Source organism: Eublepharis macularius, chromosome 3, assembly GCF_028583425.1.
Source record: "Eublepharis macularius isolate TG4126 chromosome 3, MPM_Emac_v1.0, whole genome shotgun sequence".
Classification (NCBI taxonomy): domain Eukaryota; kingdom Metazoa; phylum Chordata; class Lepidosauria; order Squamata; family Eublepharidae; genus Eublepharis; species Eublepharis macularius.
This window is the reverse complement of record NC_072792.1, coordinates 68,027,286-68,048,783: the sequence shown is the minus strand read 5'-3', so window position 1 is coordinate 68,048,783 and position 21,498 is coordinate 68,027,286. Positions and strand designations below refer to the sequence as shown.

Below are 21,498 nucleotides of genomic sequence, written 5' to 3'. Positions count from 1 at the left end.
TTGTGCAGGAGACGGTTGGTTCGTTTGGAGCTTGCTGTAGAGAGGGTTCGTGGCTTATTTGGCGTCGAGGGGGGAAAGAAGTAGTAGAAACGGTCTTTGCCTTTCTACACTTCGTGTTGCCATTGGCCTCCCTTCATTATATGGTTTCCTCACAAATAAATCCTACTGACCTAATTTGAGACATTTGAGAGTAAGTATGATATCGAGTGCAGCCCAAGGGTTCAGTTGCTCGTTTCGCATCTAATGTGCAGTACAGTTGAGGGTTCTTTCTCGTTCTAGTATGCTTAGAGTGGCTCAGCTCAGCAGCTGTATTCGCGATCACCCTAAAGTTTGCCTGAGGCCTTCCCAGAGCGATACATCCTTTTCTGAGTGCCTGTGGTAGTTTAGGAGACTGATTTATTATATTAGAAACAGGAAGTTTGATTCTTTTAAGAAGTAACCTTTGTTTGAGACGTCCATGTTAGCTTTAACTAGCCTACTTTTTAAAGCGTCTATTCAGCTCCTTCCTTAAGCCTGTTTTTAAAGTGTAGCGCCGCAAAGTAAGAAAAGACAGTATCGTTTCAGACTGCTGAAGTGGGTGTACATTTTTCAGCCTTCCCCCTTATTAACTTGTCACAAGTGGAAATCAGCAGCATATAAACAGCTTGGTTAGAATTTTTCACGTAATGTGCAAATTTTCCACTTGCAGGGAGTTTTTTCGGGGAGGGGGGGCGCTGTTTAAAAGTGGGACCTGCTTTTCTTTTATTCTGAAGTAATACAGCCTAGTCTGGCACCTTGGGATTCTATCATCTCATTCTGTTGCATGTGTTGAATCCTCTGTGGATGAGGTGCTGCAGTCCTAAACACACTGGGAAGTAATCACTGTTGAATTCTGTGGCTGCTTACTTCTGAGAAAATGTTTAAGAGTTTTTTTAAAGGCATTGCACTGCTTTTGTCATAATGAATTGGCCATTTGTGTGAATGTAGGCTCTTTGATAAACAGTAGCTGACTCTCTTTATTAAAATATTCCTATCTGGCTTTTCAGTAAAAACAAAGTACCCTCAAAGAGGCCTGTATCATCAGTACATTTCATAATCAGTTAAAAAGGATTTAAATGGTCTGTTACAGAATTTTCATGGCTTTTTTCATTTTTTAGATTGGAAAGATGCTGTTCAGATCAAATACTTTACTGAACAGAAGAACTGTGCTAATGGAAGCCAAGAAATTAAGCAATCCTCATACTGTAGCAAATCCTTAAAGAAAAGTGTTAATGGATCAACAAGAAAAGCTGCTGTCTTATAATGGGGAGCTTCTTATTTTCCAGCTGTCAAAAGGAAAATCCTCAGGGGATAGCAACACCAACTTATGTGTCAGAAGATTGATGTTCACTAGTGGTACAAAATTGTTTGCTGAGAAGGATGTTGCATCATTTAGCATGTGTGAGGAAGGTGTTGAGATGATTTGTTGCAGCTGTGTATCTGACTTCAGAACAGGAATTCTTCTCCCTTGTATTCTAATGAAAAAGACAAAAAAGAAGAGTATTAAATATATTTTACTGCTGCTTCATAACTTTAACAAATTTGAGCCTGTCTTGCATTTTAAACTAGACTATGAACTGAACGAATACATAAAGCTACTTGCTGGTCCAACAGTCTTATGGAGTTATGCAAAAAAAATCTTTTATATTTCTCCTCAAACTTGCACTGTATTATGTGCTCCTATTCAGTTTTCTTCCATCAAATGGGTGGGTGAGATTAAAGGTGAGGGTATTGTTGTTTTTGGAACAAGAGCTCTTTGTTTGCCAGAGGCAGATGATGGGGGGAAAGTTCCTGAATCAGAGGTGCTCATCTGGGGTAGCGAGTGCCTTGCTTATGCTCTGGAGAAACAGAAAGCACTAACTGGTATCAGTTTTCTGCCACATGCTTACAGCAGCGTGGTATCTTGTATACACATCCGCAGAGCTGAGGAAGTGAAAAATAAGTTCAGGACCTCTGTTGTTGCAGTCACATGCAAAAGCCAATTAATTGTGTTCCAAGATGGACTGCCCAAAGATGTCCAGCAGCTTCCATATGAAAAACCCTCTTCCATACAAATAGCTGCAGTAGAAGGATGTAACGAATTGGTGGTGGTGTCATTTTCGTCAGGAGAGGTGTGTTCTATATGGAAAGAAAGTTTGCAGGTATTGTATTAATCTCTTAATGCTATGTTTGTCCTTAGAAATGCAAAGGCTTGATTTCTTCAGCATTGGTAGTATGTAATCATTCCTAAATTCTGTGCAAACTTTTATGTACACATGGGGCTCCTCTTTCAGTTCTGGGACTGTTCCAGGCCTGCATTTGTTGTAATCGTATAAATAGGAAACTTCGCATACATGTTGGCACTCCCACAGACATAAGGAACTACTGATATAAATCTGTTCTATATTATTGGGGGTGTTAGTGCCAGGGTTTAAGCCAGCTTTGGTAATCATTCCACCAGTGTTGAAAGCACTTCTCCTTACCTCCTGTAATCATGGGATTATAGGTGTGCAGTGGTAGTGAGGGACTCTACAGGTTCACTGAAAATAAATTACTGAACTTGTTTATGGCTGTGTTTTTTCACTGAAAAAATTGAAGATTAAAAGCCAGGTTCCTTTCAAACTTGAAATAAATTCAGTTCTCATACATGACAAATTGTCCTGAACGAGGGATTGACTAATGAAAACCCCTCAGGTGTTTTTTTCCCCTGATTGTTAAACCAAATGTTGGATAGAAAACTTCAGATATAGTTTATCATTGCAGGTAAAAATGAACATATGGACTCTTTAAAAGATTCAAGTTTTTGTGAATTTAGAAGATAAGTGTGTTATGTGCTGTTAAGTTGCTTTTGACTTACGCCGACTCGATGAATGAATGGCCTCCAAAACATGCTATCATTGACAGCCTTGCTCAGGTCTTGCAAACTGAAGGCCTTGGCTTCCTTTATTGAGTCAATCCTCATGCTAAGTCTTCCTCTTTTCCTGCAACTTTTCCTAGCATTATTCTTTTCTCCAGTGACTCTTGTCTTCTCATGAAGAAGCAGCTTTCTTGTAAACACATTAATTTGAGGTCTAGTTCACATACTATGAGACTATATATACTTTATAAGTCACAAGTGGGGCCGCAAACCTGTGGCCTGCATGCATTTATGCAGTTTCATAATATGTGATACTTATTTTTTCCCATGATCCAGCTAAAAAGAAATAGTAGAATATCTTTTGCTATGGCTTTTTTTGTAAGTACTGCATATGCTTATGTAAATGTTTATTGGGGAACCAATTTAACTGAAGGACTTAGGGTGGTGAAAGATCATAAGATGTTTGTGCTGTGTTCTCTTTAAGGGTGGATTTCCATATCATTTCAACTTCATGGCTTGAAATTTCCATACTGTAGCAGCCATTGCAGACAGAACTGCTACAGTACTTGGTATAAAATAGTCTATCTGCCACCAGGCCATAGAACCCCTAAGCTATCTAGCTCCTGCAGATAAATCCTTTTCATCTGATGCCAGCAAATTCAATCAATGAACCTTAAGCTTACCAAATAATAACCACATGCAAATCCCTTCTAGGCTGTAATCATTCCCGTGTTTAACAGGATAAGAGTGTCTCCTGACTAAAACTGAAAATAATGTGCATGATTCAGCCAAAGTTCAGCATTTTTATGCCTCCATTGATGTAAAAATTGGTGACTGAAAATGCAGGCTAGAAAGACCTTGATTCAATTCTGCCTCAACCAAGACTTCACCAGGTGGCGTTTAAACAAGGTGCTATCAAGTGGGACATAATACATATCTAACAGAATGCTTGTAAGGATTGCTTGTATTCTATGGTCAGTATCTGACTATAGAAGAGCACTTACGTTAATTGATAGGAGTGGGAAGGGGGATATTCACCTATTCACTCTTCCCACTGGACTCCCAGGAACAGAATTTCAAGAGGCTCAGGGAGCTGCAGCGAGAGGGGCAAAAGTCACACTCTTTGACCTCTGCTGCACATAGCAATCTTGTAGCATACAAGTCAATGTATGTGAAGTACTGTAGAACAATCAAAGCGCTGTATATGTTTTAAGCATTATTATTTTAAAGAGAATGTTATGTGCTTAATTTTAGTAGTCGATGGCATTTTAAATTTGGGAAGTAGAAGTGTTTCTAATGCCATTTTATTTTTCAGGTTGCTTCTTGCTGGCAAAATGTGAGCTCTGTTCTGGTAGATGACTTTGTTGGCATCGGAACTGATCAAGTCTTAGTGCTTCCAAAGACTGGGTCTATTTCAGGAAATTTAAGTACCTTCCAACTAACAGATCTTGGAAAATATAATTATGTGGTAAGATGAGTGCATCAGTTGTTGCAAAATGTTTTCAGGAAAAGAGCATGCTTAGGCAAAGAGCATATTTCACCTTTAACATACTCTTTTGTTTGCAATTTGACATGGCATGTGACTTCTGTTAACTAGATCCTCTACTGCATCTGTAAATGGGAAGGAAGAGGCTCTTGGGAAGGAAGAGGCCCTATGTTCTCCATCCTGCTGAAACACATACACAGTAGTCTGCAGAGCTCTTTTGTACCCTCTTTTCCCAAGGCAAGGGGAGGAATTCCCTCCATTAAAATCAATTCTCGCAAACTCCATGGTGAGCTGGCCCCTTGTCAAACCACAACCAATGCAACCCCTCCCAAGTTAGTATCATCTGCAGATTTAATGAGCATCCCCTCTATCCCTCCATCCAAGTCATTTATAAAGATGTTGAACAACACAGGACCCTGGACAGATCCCTGAGGAATTCCAGTTGTCACTCCTCTCCAAGAAGATGAGGAACCATTTACAAGCCCTCTTTGGGTCTGTCAACCAGTTACAAATCCATCTAACAGTAAGAGGATCCAAACCACATGTTATCAACTTGTCAAACAGAATATCATGTGGAACCTTGTCAAAAGCCTTACTGAAATCAAGATAAACTCTGTCCACAGCATTCCCCTGTTCCACCAAAGCAGTAATCAGTTGAAATCAGTGAAAAGTCCTTGCCCTAGGTGTCACTTGACAACCCTATGCATGGATCATCTAACAATACCTCCCCAAGATGCAAACCTGGTCATTTAAGCAGAAGTCCGTTCCATCTAACCTTCATGTTAACCTTATCTTCTACAGCAATATCTTAGTCTGATTTGAGTTGATCTTCAGTTCAGTTACTTACTGTAGTTCTTATCTGGCACATTACCAATTCTAGACATCTATTCAATTCATGTACTGCTTCATCTGAGTCCAATAAAACAGATCAATAGTGCTGGGTATCATCAGCACCTAAATCCCTGGATGGTCCCAGAAATTTCACATACATGATAAAAATATGGAGGATAGGACAGACACTTGTGAAACTGTGTGGTATAAATATAGTTGACCAAAACAAAAATACACTACAACTGCTTTTTGAAATTTGTAGTCTAGTTAGGAGATGAACTATTGGCACAGAGTACCCTCTGCACGCTACCTGGTATGTGATCCAGAAAGAGAGCATTATATTTAATGCCTCTTGGATGCAGCAAGTATATTTTATTTATTTTATTAAATATTTATGTCCTGCCATTCTTCTTGGCTGAACTCTTTATGTTCCCTTTGGTAAGCTTTATGTTCCCTTTGCTGAGATGGGCAGTACATGCGACAATGAATATTTTATATTTTTTTTTTAAATGAGGGAAATTCATGCTTTGAAAATGAGTTGCATTGGTCATAAACAGAATTCAGAGTATTAGAAATAGATACAAGAAAATTGATACTCAGGACATGTAAGTTTGTATCTATTCATATCTGGCAAGATTACAGTTTTAAAAATCCCTACAAATTTCTGCATCTGATCTACCACATGTTTCCTGATACAGTAGAAGAATCTCTTTAAGTAGAAACTGGCTTCAGCATTCATATCTGCTCTGTCAAATAAAGGCAATTATGTTAACTCGTGATGTTATTGTCCATATTTGTGTTTAACCAGCCATTCTACTCAACCAAAGATACATAATCTGGAGGTTTGTACCATTATATATTTAATTGAATATGATTATATATTTTATATTATCAAAAGCTTAAAATAGTTTTATTTCCCATTTAAATTAACTGATTTCTTTTACTAATGTCTTCAAGATGTCTTGCAATAACTTTCAGTTCTCTGTAATATGCTGGGATTTTAATTGCATATTTTGGTCCTGATGGCTCTTACTAGTGACAGTCATCTGTCATTGTACACACCATTTACTTTTAGACAATAAGTTAATACATTTTGGTTTTTCTTAGAGTAACATCAGCTATGATAGCGACTCCTCTTCTGCAGAAGAAATGCAAGAGAATCGCTTTCTTACCATCAAAGCACTTGAAGCAAGATTACAGGTTTGCATCCAGCATCTGTCTCTTAATAGTTTTTTTTTTTTGAAAAAATTTTTATTGGGTTAGAATCCGTTATTTTTACATTTACATTCAATTTTCCCCAAATTTTTCATTTCTAACCCCCTCCCTTTCCCCCCCTTTTGTTGACTTCCAACAGTTTTCCAACCCTTTGTCCCTTTTCCCTTCTATTAAATTTCTCTATCTAAAACAAATACATATTCTCCATTATACTAAGCAGTACATCCTTAACTACTTTTCTTATTGTATACCCAAACTGTAAGTCTTTGTTTCCATCTTGGATAAACAATTTATCCCATTTTCCAATTTTGAATAGTTCTATATATCATAAACCTATATATCATAAACCATAAAAATCTTACACATTTAAATCAAACAATTTGACTTATTCTCTATGTATTACTCATTCTATCTTTTTATGGTAATTCTATATAACTCTCGTCACATAGTCAATCAATTTGACTCGTCTATACATTCAGTTTGGTGCATTATACAAATCTTATCAAAGAAAGAAAATATTGTTGATTACTCAATCCGTATATTTAATCCTTATCCTTAATTATTTTCTATCAATATTCTATTTATTAACCAATATATATCTATATATATATATCAATCTGTTAATCTAACTGCTTATAAATTCACATTTATCTCTTCCCCCCCCGGTAAAGTCACCCCCCTCTGCATTTTATTATACTTCAGTAGTTCTCAAACTGCCACAGTTTTCCTCCCACCTCCCATTTCTTCTCCAGATATTGTTTCAGCTTCTCCCAATCTGTGTTAAACTGCCCTGAGTCCAGATTTCTCAGTTTTCTTGTCATCTTGTCCATTTCTGCCATGTACAGCAATTTGTAGGTCCAATCTTCAATAGTTGGCACTTCTTGTACTTTCCATTTTTGCGCATACAAAAGTCTAGCTGCTGCTGTCATATAAAATATCAACGTCCTATGATGGGCTGGAATTCCCTCCATTCCCAAGTTTAGTAGCAGGAGTTCTGGGTTCTTATTTATTTGAAATTGTAAAATTTCACTCATTTCTCTTATTATTTCCCCCCAGTACTGCCTAGCTACCTCACACGACCACCACATATGATAGAGGGAGCCCTCATGCTTCCTACATTTCCAGCATTTATTAGAAGTGTTCGAATTCCCTAGCGCAATCTTCTTTGGTGTCATGTACCAACGATAAATCATTTTATAGATATTCTCTTTAATATTTGTACATGTCGTTGTCTTCATTGTAGTCTTCCACAAGTATTCCCATGCCTCCATTGTTATCTCTTTGTTAAAATTTATAGCCCATTTCACCATTTGTGTTTTAACTGTCTCATCCTCAGTATACCATTTCAACAGTACTTGGTATACCTTGGATATTCTTTTCTTGTCCTCTTTAAGAAGGGTCTGCTCTAGTTCCGAATTCTCTATTCGTATACCTCCCTTTACAGAGTCCGAGTTATACAAATCTCTGATCTGTCTATACTGGAACCAGTCGTAATTCGGTGATAGTTCCTCTTGCGTCTTTATTCTAAGTTTAGATGCTTCTATTTTAGTTATTTCTTTATAAGTCAAACATTGTCTTTCATTATCAACAGCTCTCGGGTCTATCACCTCATATGGAACCACCCACCAAGGAGTTCCTTCTTGTAGATAAATTCTGTACTTCTTCCAGATTGTGTATAGACTTCTCCGTACAAAATGGTGCAGGAACATCGAGTTGACCTTTACTTTGTCATGCCATAGGTATGCATGCCATCCAAATATTTTTTTATATCCCTCTAGGGCTAATAGTTTCTTGTTCTTTAATGTCATCCACTCTTTCAACCAAACTAGGCAGATTGCATCGTGGTAAAGTCTCAGGTTGGGCAGTTGCATTCCGCCTCTTTCCTTTGCCTCTTGTAAAACTTTCATTTTCACTCGAGGCTTCTTGCCTGCCCATACAAAATCTGATATTTTCCTCTGCCATTTTTCAAATTGTTTAGAGTCTCTGATGATTGGTATTGTCTGTAGCAAAAACATCACTCTTGGTAACACATTCATTTTAACCGCTGCAATCCTACCCAACCATGACAGATTGAGCCTATTCCATTTAATCAAGTCTCTCTCAATCTGAATCCACAATTTTTCATAATTATTCTTGAACAAATCTATATTCTTTGCAGTCAGTTCAATTCCTAAATATTTCACCTTACTTGTTACTTCACAATCCGTTGTTTCCATTAACAATTGTTGTTTCTGCTTAGTCATGTTTTTGCATAGTATCTTTGACTTCTTTTTGTTAATGAAGAAACCTGCCAAGTCTCCAAACTCCTTGATCTTATCTATCACTTTTGGCATGTTCTCCAATGGGTCCTCTACAATTAACATTATGTCATCCGCAAATGCTCTGACCTTGTATGAATAGTCCTTTATTTTTATTCCTCGAATTTCCTCGTCTTGTCGTATTTGTATCATCAGAATCTCCAATACTAAAATGAACAACAGTGGAGACAACGGGCAACCTTGTCTTGTTCCTTTGCTTATAGTCAATTTCTTGGTCAATTCATCATTCACCACAATTGCTGCAGTCTGGTCTCTGTAAATTTCCTTAATTGCTCTGATGAATCTTTCTCCTAATTGTAGCTTTTCCATAGTGGCAAACATAAAGTCCCAGTTTAAGTTGTCAAATGCCTTTTCAGCGTCAACAAAGAAGAAACCAACCTCTTTATCACAACGCTTATCATAATATTCAATAGCATCAATCACTGTCCTTAAATTATCTCTTATTTGTCTGTCTGGCAGAAAGCCTGCTTGCTCCTCCTCTATAACTTCTGAAAGCCACCCCTTCAGTCTCTCCGCCAGTATCTTCGCAAAGATTTTATAATCATTGTTGAGTAACGATATAGGTCTGTAATTTTTCACACTAGTCAAGTCTTGGCCCTCTTTTGGGATCAATGATATGTTCGCTTCAGACCAAGTGTCTGGAATCCTTTGATCCCTTAAAACTCCATTGATCACCTCCTTTAGGAATGGTGCCAGCTCATTGGCCATAGTCTTATAAAATTTAGCTGTAAGTCCGTCTGGCCCTGGCGCCTTTCCTAAATTTGCAGATTGTATTGCCTTACTTATTTCCTCATCCGTTACTTCACTGTTCAGTTTATTTCTCCAAGCGTCCGAGATTTCTGGAAGTGTCATTTTCTCCAGATATGACGCTATTGAATCTTTATTTACTTCTTTCTTATTATACAGTTTAGCGTAGAATTTATAAAAGGCTCTACTAATGGTATTCTGTTCCAAATACGTTTTATCATCTTCACAAATTTTATTTATTGTTTTCTTTTCCCTTCTCTTCTTCAGTTGCCATGCCAGGTACTTCCCAGGTTTATTTGCACCCTCAAATGCTTTCTGATTCAGCCTTTTGAGATTCCACTCCAATTCTTTATTACTCATTGCTGTTAGCTGTTCTTGCAATATTTTAATTTCCTGGTATAATTTCTTTTTCCCTGGTCTCTTTTTTAACTGTATTTCCTTAGCTTTTATTTTCTCCTCAATCTCTTGTCTCTTCTCCTCTTTCTTCTTTCTTGCTCTACCATTTAAGTCCATTAGTATACCCCTTATAACCGCCTTATAAGCATCCCAAACTTTATCAGTTGGTACTTCTTTATTCACGTTATATTGTATGAAAAACTTTGTCTCTCTTCTCAATATTTCCATATTCTCTTTTTCCTGTAACAAATCCTCATTTATTCTCCATGCTTTCCTTTTCCTCCTTTTCCCCAGCTTCCACATAATTGGGTTGTGATCTGAGCCTACCATCGGCATTATTTCTACATCTTTAGTCCATAACGCCAAATCTTTTGAGGCCCAGATCATGTCAATTCTTGATAATGTGGAGTGCCTTGCAGAATAAAAAGTAAACTGTCTGCTTTTAGGATACTCTCTCCTCCATACATCTTCAAGAGTCTCTTGTTGAATCAGCTCAAAAAAAAGCTTTGGTAATAGTCCTCTTTTCTTTTGTGCCATTGTAGTCTTTTTATCCAGTTCCAAATCTGTCACTCCATTGAAGTCTCCAGCAAGAATTATCTGGTCATATGAAAGATCATCTAAATGCTTCCTCAAATCCTCAAAGAAGCTCTCTTTTGCACCGTTGGGTGCATAGATTCCGACTACCAACACTCTCTTTAAATTCCAAGTACATTCCACTGCTACAAATCTGGCTTCCACATCTTTCATTATGAATTTTGGTTGCAGCTCCTCTTTTACATACAACACCACTCCTCTTTTTTTCTTACTTGAGGCCGCTACAAAGTCTTTGCCCAATTTTCCCAGTTTTAGATATTTTACATCCTGTTTTCGAATATGAGTCTCTTGCAAACAAACAATATCACATTTTTGTTTTAGTAGCCAGTGAAAAATATTTTTTCTCTTATTCGGTGAGTTTAGTCCATTTACATTCCAAGATAACACTTTACACTCCATATTCATAATCTTGTTGGTAAGTCTTTTTCATTGTCCCTTATAAATCGCTCCATCTCCCGCTCAGATCTGATACGCTTTTTGGCGCCTCCAAATTCGAAGGACAAACCCTCTGGGAGCTCCCATCTGTACCTGATTTTCATGTCCTTCAGCATCTGGATTAGCGCTTTATATTTTTTCCGATCTAGTAACACTGATCTGGGTAGTTCCTTCATTATAATGATTGTCTTGCCATCGATCTCCAATGGATCTTGAAACTGTTTAGTCACAATCTTCTCTTTCATATTTCTTGTTGTAAATTGTACAATCACGTCTCTTGGTACTTTTCTCTGGGTTGCAATTCTCGAGTTCACACGATATGCCACATCTAGGATAGCCACAACATCCTCCTCCTCCTTCCCCAGGTATTCAGCTAACACCTCCGTCATCTGCTCTTGCGCTGTCTTTCCTTCCATTTCCGGCAGGCCGCGAAATCTGAGCTGCTTCTCCATATGTCTACTTTCCGCAACCGCCATCCTTCCCCTCATCAACCTCATCTCTGTTTGTTGCGTATCTGCTAAGTTCTCCATCGCTCCTTCTACTGTTTTAACTCTCTGCTGCGTCCCTTGTAATTCACTTTGTATTGTTTCCATACCTTTCTTCACTTCTGACAGCTCCGATTTTACTTCTGACAGCTCCGATTTTACTGTCTGTTTAACCTCTTTGATCAGCTCCAATTTCATGTCTTTAAATTCTTTAATCACCTCCAAAAGTTTTTTATCCAGGTTTTCTATTGCCGATTGCCACTCTTTCTTCGACATCGTGGGGCTTGCTTTAGCTCGCTCCCACGAATCCGCTCTCTTCCTTAGCTCCGTGGCGTTAAATTTAGTACCTTTTTTATTTCAAATGTCCCGGTCTTCTTGCATAAATTAATTTTAAAGGGTCCAAAATGTCGGGCGTCTTTTCTCTATGGTCTCTCTATGATTTTATAATCCAATATGGCCTACTTCCTTTTCCGCTGAAGCCGCGACCCTTCCCCTCTCAAAGATGGCGATTCCCTTCTTCCTGCCCTCCAGCAAGGGCCGCTTCTCTCCAGCCGCTCTATTGTTGTTACGCACTTCCTGTCTCCCGTCTTCCCACAGCAGGTCTCGCAATGGTGTCTTTTTCTCACAGCTCCAAAGCCACAGGTATTCAAAACAATAATCCGATTTCTTTAATAACTTCTTTAAACTTAGTCTCTTTTCTAATACAACTCCTGCCGGAGTTTCCCCTCCTTTTCGCTAGTCTGTTGCAGTTTAAAAGTCTACTTTTTTTCCTCTCTGTTTTTATCAATCTGTCCCGTATCGGAAGATAGTGATCTTTACCTTCCCTTCACTTTCCTCGGGTTGTAATCGCTGTTTCGATTTCAAGTTCTCCTTTCCACTTCTTCCCCCAATCGAAGCTTGGGTATGTAGGTCTTATGCCAGCCGAATTGGCCCCAAAACTGCCGCAGAGATTGTAGCCGACCCGTCGCAAGGTGGGACCTCAAGGATCGGGAGGGGACCCGTTATGTAGAGCCCCCCCTCGTCCGAGATCTAACTCACCCTAGGGTCTTGAGCGTTCTTTGCCTGCTCTCCGCCTGAGAGCAGTCGGCCGCGGGCTATTTTTCACCCCGCCGGCCGCTTAAAACGGCAGTCCGGTCAGCTCCACAAATGGAGCTGCGTTAGACCTCCATGAATCCCCAAGCCGGAAGTCTGTCTCTTAATAGTTATTGGTAACATCATATATACTTTGTATTGAATGGACTTTCATATGTTATGAAATTGGTTTTGGATCACTCAGCTTTGTATTCTCGTGGCTTGATTTGTATGATTTTGATAAATGCAGAGCAAAGTAGTAATGTTGACTGGGCAACCATGAATCTATATAAACAAAGTTGTTTTAAGGGGACATTACTATTACTCTAACAACATTGGGTAAATAAAATTGTAATTCCTTAAAAAAAATTCACCACCAAAGTGCAGGAAAAAAAATCATGGGCAAAATAAGTGTTGCACTGCATACGTTGCTTAGGGATTTAATTTCACAGGATTTTTACGGGCAGTGACCAGGGAAAGAAAAATATAAATTGTTTACAGTAGTAGTTTCCCAGTAGTCTCCCAGTCCAAACAGGTCTTCGTGTTTTAAAAAATGCCTTGTCACCCCTTCTAAACATAGTTGATTGAAAAACAAACCATTGTTTGGCTTGCTGTGCTTTAGTAATAGTGATGAACATGCATAAAAGAGAAATATTGATATCAGTATTGGTTCTTGGTATCATTTGGGCTTCTAACCATCTTTCCCTGATAAGGTTTTTTCCTACTGTGTTTGTCTTGTTATTGACTTGCGTGCTGTTAGAGTTGGGCAATTTTTGTTAATCTATTCTGAGAAACTTCTGATGGGAGAATCTGGTATAATTTTATCTCTTCATGAAAAAGTGGTTTCTGCTCTTTTTAGCACAGTGTATTTCGTGCTTTTTCCCGGTTATCTGCCACGGAATTTAGGAAATCTTTTTTTTTTGCTAGTACAGTATGTTCTCACTCAAAGGTGGAAATATAGTAGAACTAAGTTTATTTCATCATGCAGCAAGAAAAGGCCTGTATTTTCCCACAGAACAGAGCAGCAGATAATGTAAGGGCCTTAGTAAAAGATAATTCTGGTACAAATCTAGATTATTAAGATTTAATTGTGTGATGCAGTCTGTGTTAACTGCTATATAGGATTGGGTAATCAGTTTATGCTATCTTTAATGACAGCAGGGTCACCATCCAAGGAATAATTGAAGAGAATCAACGAGTATTGTGCATTTTCACAATTTGGAACTATTATCTGGCTGGGAAAGAGATGAGAGCAAGGGACAAATGACAGCATGACTGAGAATGCCCTATACAAATGTTTCCCTTCTTGTATGGCTTCTGCAAAGAAAAGTCCTCTTTGCTGCATGCTCATTCTTCCCAAGTAGTTTAGGTATCCAAGGGTTAACTACAGGCAAGAAGAGTAATGAAGCCTTTCCTGGAATGATTTTTTGTCTCTTCAGTGTAGCTGAGGATGCAGAATAGGAGAGCTACTTCAAGAAAAGACTGATATCCCGGGTTTGGATAGCCGCATAATTTCTGGTCTGGGTGACATGAAAGTTTGAGTGGCTTTCACTGCAGTAAATAGAGTCCCTTGACTGGTTGAATTTTCCTCTTTCCATCATCAATTTAGTCAAGTCAGTATTGGAGAAAATCCAATTTCTATTTAATGGGATCAGTCTTCCTTCATATCAGGCCTTTTACTTAAATATTCTGAAGCATGCATACTCTATTTTTTCCCGTAGGCTGGCTTTGCTTCTGTTCAAGAGTTGCAGCAGCAATTACAGCTCAAAGAAAGAGTTCTGAGGAAAAGTTGTGGAGCACTGATAGACCTAGTTCAAGGTCGAGAACATAGTTTTCCAAGTGCAGAAAAGGTAACATTCATGAAGGGCTGTTACGTTTTGTAAAAAGAAGTACTGTTTTTGAAATTGCCCAGTAGAAATGTAACTGTCATTCAACAATAAGTTGAAAACACTCGAACTGGAAAATCTCTCAGTTGTCTGTTGTATAATATGTAGAGCATATTATAGTTCATTTTATTGTAAATTAATTTTCCCAAAAATATTTAAAAGAATAATGCTCCCTGCTAAGGAAACCTGTATTGTTTGTGTCACAAACGATTGCTCAGATTCTCTTTCTACAGCTTTGAGAATATGTTTAAATATGTATATCTTTTCATGTAAGGAAGGTCTTGTTTCTTTGTGGGATGAAACTTGGAAGCCTTTTGATAATGGCATATCAACACCGTCTGAAGACCAAGAACAATTTGTAGAGGAAATTTGGTACCGTGTGGTGGATGACAGCTTAGTAGTTGGAGTAAAACTAATTGAATCATTTGACTTGTAAGTAGTTTACTTCTCTATGGTGATGCAGTAGTAAGTGCTGTTTCTAGTATTTCGATGTACAGCTGCACAATTAAAATGTTAGGCTCAAAAATAATGTAAAAACTAGGGGAGTGATATGGAACCCTAATATGATAGAAATATAAATGATATACTTTGACATTCTGTATATTTTAAGCATAAAATTAACTTAACAAAATGTGCATTCTCTTTTGGATATATTTGTAAGGTCAAACTGCCTGGGTAAATAACGAGCTTTCAGTTGGGCATGGGAAGAATGTGTTCTGCGTCTTACTTTGCTTTTGTTCTTTAAACAGGCAGCTCAGTGATGTCACTTTATCACTAGTAATGGACCATAAATACCCTTCATTCTTTGTGACTAAGTGCCAGTGCAGCATATTTAAATTGAAGAAAGCCCCACTGACAGAGTCTACATCACACTGGCAATTGGAACCACTGCCTAAAAGGATGAAGTTGGATTGCTGTAGTGGAAAAGAATGCCATGGGGTTGCTTCTTGGTTGAAGGCAGACAGGACAGAAGCATTGACTGCAGTTACTGCTTTATCCCCTTTCTTGGCGGTCCATCGAGTGTGGTGTAGAGTCCTGTTGCATGCAAAGGAAAGACATTGTAAAGATGAAAAGTTCCAGAGAAACAAATCGCTAACTTTATCATGTGGGAAAATTTTATTAAGTTTGGAGGAAATTTCCACTGGGAAACACTCCATAGACCTTAAAGATTCCAAATATGCAGGTAAATTGAAATTAGTTCAGAAAGAAGGGGTGTCTTCATGTAACTATTTTTTTAAAAGTATCTGGCATTACTAACTATATTGCTACTAACTTTGAAAACAAGATCTGTATTAAAACAATTATTTTCATATCATCATTTAAATGTAAAAGTAGTTTGCAGTCCAGTTTAGACAATGAACCTGGAATATAGTACGCTTTTTACCCTGCCCATCCTAAAAAGCACAGTTTTTTGTAAAAGAAAAACCTGCTAAAACACAAATGAAACATATTGTTTCTTATCACAGGCTTCTCTTAAACAGTCTCTTCACAAGTTTTCTAAGGGCTTCTGGTAATATGTACATAAATTGAGTGATTGTGGGAAGAGAATTTCAGACTTGTGATTCAGCCACCATAGCAGCTGTTGTGGTTTGATGATAAAGATGTTGTGCAGGGTAATATTGGATAGGATGTTATTCCTGAACAAGCAATACTAAAATAGATTTCTCCTGCAGAATAGCATATTAGATTTAAATTATTTACAAGATTTGGGGTCAAGAAGGAATTTTCTTCCAGGCCAGATTGGCTGAGGATCCTGGAGATTTTTGTCTCCATCTGGGCATAGAGCAGGGGGTCACTGGAGTGGTGAGGGGGGAGTTAGCTGTTAATTTCCCACTTTGTGCAGGGAGTTGGACTAGATAATAATAATAACATTCAATTTATATACCACTCTTCAGGACAAGTTAACGCCTACTCAGCAATTTACAGTGTGTGTTTTCATTATCCTCATGACAATCACCCTGTAAGGTGAGTGGGGCTGAGAGAGCTCCGAGAACCTGTGACTGACCCAAGGTCACCCAGCTGGCTTCAAGTGGAGGAGTGGGGAATCAAACCTGGATCACCAGATTAGAGTCCTGCCACTCTTAACCACTACACCAACCTGGGAATCTTGGTACCTTCCAGCTCTATGTTTCTAACTACCACTGGAGTAAGATGGCAAACATACAAAAATGTCTGTCTGTTTTTTAATAGAATGTGCTAAAATTAGTAGAATTTGTCTCTTCCCACAGGTTTAATATTCTAGGGTTTTACTAACTGGAGCATAGAAAATGAAGAATAGATTTGATTTCTTCAGATACTTCACTAATATTTTCAGTGCTTTTTAAAATCTTGAATATCTTCTGTCCCAGCTTTAAGATCCATGAAAGATATTGTTGCTCTTTGTGCAGTATCTCACAAAATGTCCTTTCAAATCATCTCCCGTGACTGCACACTGACTCATGTGAACACGTGGCTGCTGGAACAAATGGAGTGTGTATCGCTTGAGGAATACCCTAATTTTAAATTCTGCTGTAAATCTGGAAGTCTGAATGGTACGCTCTTCAGGTGGAATTTAGAAACACCATTTGAAGGAACTTTAACAGTCTTTTGCAGGTAATAGCAGTTGGAAAACTGAAAAATATTGCTCACATCTTATTGAGTTGTAGCACAGAAGGAATGCAGCCTTTGCCATCAGTGAAAAGGAAAGGGGGGGGGGAAGTCCCTGATTGCTAATGTCAAGCAAACCTGATAGGAAGCAAAGGACTCAGCCAAAGAAAAACAGTGACACAGAAATGTACCTAATTTCTTCTGAATTTTCTTAATACTTGTAGAAGGTACATTACACAGATTTGTATGAGACATTTTTGTTCTGGACAGATGTTCACACTGAACATGATTGGCAAATGTTGTTCCCCCTGCTGGGAACTTTTTAAAAAATGCAAAGTATTGAAACCTATCTAACAAATATCCTAATTTACCTGTGCAAAAGCCTTAACTTGCTCAGTATAGTCACTGAAACCTTCAAAAGAACCTTCTTTTCTAAAGGCTGCTAATACAGAAAGAACAATGATCATTGCAGTGCATATTTTGTGATGTGATCAAAGAATTTAAATTAGAATTATAATAGCATTCATAATCTTAACTGCATATTAATACTACTTTCATAGACAAGTATACAGTTGACTTAACTGTAACTGCTGAGGTCTTTTCAGTATGGCTCACTCCTGCCCTGCTGTGCTTCGTACTTTTTATGTGCTCCCAAGAGAAATTCTTTTTTCAACTGTCAGTACTGTTTTGTGAGCAGTATTCTGGTTTATATTTAAATCTTTCTACTACTAAATTATTTCTGTGTATTAAAACTTTATCTCACCAAAAATTCCTCTGCTTCACAGACACCAGACCATCTTGTTCCAGTGTCTTCATGACCTCTTTGGATTACTACCACCAGCTTGTAAGATAAAACCTTTAAGGGTAGGAAGGAGAAAAGTACTTGCTGAGCAGCTTGCTCTAGCTTTAGAAAAGGAAATGATCTTTCTCTGGCATTCACTTTCCTCAGATTTATGCAAAACTGAAAACAACTTGTCTCTGGATGATGATGAAGACAAAGAAACAGACAGTGCCTCTACAGTGCAACAATTCAGAGAGGCATTTAAAAAAGAGCAAAAGCAAAGCATGCTGGGTACAAACCAAACAGTGGGTGGTACTTCCTACAGAAGAATTATTTTGAATGTAGCTGAAGCTCAGCTGAATTCTGACACAATTACCTGGCAATGCTCTTCTCTCTAAGTTTAGTTTCAGTGATTTTTAAAAATTAAAAAGTACACAATGATTCTTTATAGGCTTACATTTTATGATGAAAATGACCTCTTGGTGTTGTAATGTCTATTCATAAAGTGATCAGTTGCAAGAAAATTCTATTGCTAATATTCAAAGATAATGGGTGAACTTCTGTTTGGGTTAAACAAAAGTATACTTGCCAGTGTGAGTACTCCTCTAGTATTTTGTATTCCCTACTGTACTTGTGTATCTCTGCATAAAACAATGGATTGGTAGTCTTTGAAGTGAGAAGAGAGGGGAAGGGAGCCTGGCAAAACAAGTGCCATTGTAAGGGCTGTCAAATACTCAGCTATACATCTGTTTTCCAAGTATACCGTGGCACACTAGATGCAGTGGTGGCACATTGTTTGCACTGCTGTAGGTTCCCAAGGCTTTAGGGTACCACACAGCTAAAAAAATTAAAATATCCTGCTGCGAGTATTTACAACAGGGCATGTACTATATTCCTTTATGCAATGGAATGCATTTAGAAACAGCTATGCTTGGGGGGGGGGGGTCCCCTTTTTTCCTGTCTGCACACAAAAGGGCTTCCTACTGCAATTTGTTGAGATAATTTGTCAAAGCAAGAATAATTCATTGTTCGAAGTACATGGAGGACTCTGTTGAAATTTACTCTTCCAGTTAGTGCAGTGCACTGTGGAGGTAGTCTTGGATACTAAATGTTGTAGGTGGCTACTGGCATTATGTTTAGGTATGTTGAATGGAGCCCACCACCATTGTTGAAACCTACAGAATTAATTGAATTAAAAGGTATCAAAGACATCTTCCATGCTATGCAGAAACATTTTTTATACTGTTTAAAATCACCAGTGGTCAACAAAGCTCTCACTATCCTAATGTTGATGGTTTTTTTATTCATTCTCCTGCATTTTTTATTATCTCTACTTTTTAGCTGTCAAAATATTATAGTAGAAATTGAACTTAATCATGCTATGATTCCAGCCGTAGCGCACTTACGTACTGGTAGAATACCGCATCTAGCCACAGGCACATATGTTTCCAAATATCATTTAGATGTGATTATTGTTGGTTGGCCTTCACCAAATCACAGTGTTTTAACCAAACCTACCTCACAAGGTTGTTATGAAGATAAGTTTGTAAACCACTTTTTATGTGGCAAAGTGCAGAAAAGTGCTGATGGTTGAATGTACAGGCTGTCTTAATATGTTTCTCACACTTTCGATATTTGTACATTTATTAAAGACTGAATTTAAATGGCAATCTGTTGTGAAAGCTGATTTATTGGGGAAAAGTGGGTGGTGGGTTTAACTTTTGATTATTGTAGTTAGTATTCATTTTGCTGTTCCTGTGGGAAGGATTTTTCTGTTTTATTGCATTGTTGGCGTATTTTATTTGCCATTTTATAGTTCCTTTTTGCTTATTAGAGTCACTTGTTCTTCGGGGGCAGGGGGAGAGTCTGTGTTTTCCACTGTTGTGGGTGTTTTGTTGCTGTACATTCTTGCTGGTTCTTGGGGGGGGGGTGCAGTTTTCCCCTGTTGTTGGGGCTGCTCTTTATAGAAGTTTGGTTGGTATTTCTGTTCTCTGTTGGCATAGAAGTTTGGCTTGGTGTGTTTGTTCATTGGTTCTTCTGTGGGGGATGTTTAGAGGGGTGCTTCTTGGTTCTCTTTTACCTAGTGGTGTTTGGGTGTACTTTGGGTATTCAGAGAGGGTTGTGTGAACTTTTAAAATATATTTTAAGATAGATTAGTTGTAGGACATGCAAAAAAAATTAATTAGCTTTTATCGACTAACAGAGTCCCCCTCCCCTTTAATAGGTTTGAATAAGAATGAAGAAGGGTTCAGGTGTGTGTGTTCTACTCAAATTCTATAGATAAATAGGCCACTCAGTAGTAACTTTTAAGTAGTCTTTCCTTGCCTGCCTTTAGCTCCCCTGGGGACAGGTCAGACACATTAGAAATAATTTTTTTTGGCATAGCCTTTTATATTGGGGTTCAGGGGTAGCTTGATTCCTGAAGAGGAATTCAGCTTCTTGCCAGTGTAGTGCCACATACCTAAATAGGATCTTTAAAAAAAAGAGATTTATTCATCTGTGAAAAAAATTGTCATGTTCTAATTTATACAGAAGCCATCTTTCTTGAAACGTTGGTTCAGAGGCCCCCTGCTTAGACAAGCCTCTTGCTAGGAAAATTCCTTTCCTCCACACGCTCCCCTTTTCCCGCCAGAGGCCTCTCTGAGAAAGTCTTACAGTCTCTGTCTAGCGGCCTTGAGAGAACGCTTCTAGCTCATTAGCCATTGAGCCTCCATGGCAGATTGGCTAACAGGCCTGGGCCACTTTAGTTTCCAAATGACATAAAAGTAGCTACTCAACATGGAGCCCTTAAGCTTTTGGTGGGTTTCAGTGACTTGACTGTAACTCACCCATTGCTTCACTCCTGGCTCAAGAACTCAGATGGACGGTGAGGCACCCATCTGTTCACTTTGCTGAGATGCCTAACTGACTTGACGTTTGACCAGAGACTTAGTTTCTGCACCTTTGACATCTTGTTTGCCTCCTTTTGAAATACTGTTGTATGTATTAGCAAGTGCTTACATGCTTTAGGATTCTTTGTTTTATCCTCACATTCTATCTTATTAGATAACCCTTAGATAACCCTTGCACCATAAAATAATTATTTTTTACTTCTGCTTGGGTTTATTGACTTCGAAGCTTCGAAGCTACAAATCGTTCTGGTGAATTTGTGAACTACCTACCATCATAACCTTTGTTGTGTGAACACTACTTGCAAGCCAGTCTTGCAAGGTAGACTTCTGTTAATTCCCTTATAGGCTTAGAGGTTTGTCCCTTTACTCCTGTACCTTGGGATAGTCAAAGGGACTGGTGACAGTCTACCTAGGCAATTGTGAGTTTTCTCCCATTGCCAGTTTTGTAATTTGTGTGAAACTGGCCTATAGGGCAGCATGCACCTCTTCCCCTCAGCTGGGTCAAGGTGGCAGTGCCCCGTAACCATGACAGTATACATCTCCAGGTTTAGACTGCAAAATAAGCTTTCAGGGTAGGTAGGTTTTAAAAGAAACTCATTTTTGGCTAGCTGCTTTGGGTGGGTTGGTAATTTAACTGTATAATAAGGCTAGTTACTAGTTAGTGTCGGTTCCAGCTGGCAGAAAAATGATTGACAAGAGACCATAGAGGGGAGAGTCGAGGGATAAAGCTAGAGGGGGAGGGGAGGGGAAAAGCTATGGCTATCCCCTCACTTCCACAGAGGAGGCCCACCCCAGTTCAGCTGCAGTTCACTAGCCTGACACTTAGTGACAGCAAGCAGATTTGCAAGGCCCTCTTTGCTGAGGCAGCTGCAGGAGCACCATCCCCACTACAGGTGCCAGAGGCAGAAGCTGGCACTGGGAA

The 21,498-nt window shown here is 38.6% G+C and overlaps 1 protein-coding gene across 1 annotated transcript; it reads left to right on the top strand.

The window, feature by feature from the left end:
- Positions 1-13: 13 nt before the first annotated feature.
- On the top strand, positions 14-19,343 carry FANCB (FA complementation group B). Its single transcript, XM_054974003.1, has 9 exons — positions 14-190; positions 1,137-2,159; positions 4,170-4,322; positions 6,279-6,371; positions 14,154-14,282; positions 14,593-14,750; positions 15,068-15,501; positions 16,667-16,910; positions 17,690-19,343. The coding sequence occupies exons 2-9, from the start codon at positions 1,251-1,253 to the stop codon at positions 18,081-18,083; spliced, it is 2,514 nt and encodes an 837-aa protein (XP_054829978.1). The 5' UTR covers positions 14-190; positions 1,137-1,250; the 3' UTR covers positions 18,084-19,343.
- The last annotated feature ends 2,155 nt before the right edge of the window (positions 19,344-21,498 follow it).

Excerpts from the sequence above, each read along its gene's own strand:
- FANCB (XM_054974003.1), top strand. The coding sequence starts at position 1,251 with ATGGATCAACAAGAAAAGCTGCTGTCTTATAATGGGGAGCTTCTTATT. Across the intron at positions 4,323-6,278 it reads TTGGAAAATATAATTATGTG|AGTAACATCAGCTATGATAG; the intron begins GTAAGATGAGTG and ends GGTTTTTCTTAG. Across the intron at positions 14,751-15,067 it reads CTAATTGAATCATTTGACTT|GCAGCTCAGTGATGTCACTT; the intron begins GTAAGTAGTTTA and ends TTCTTTAAACAG.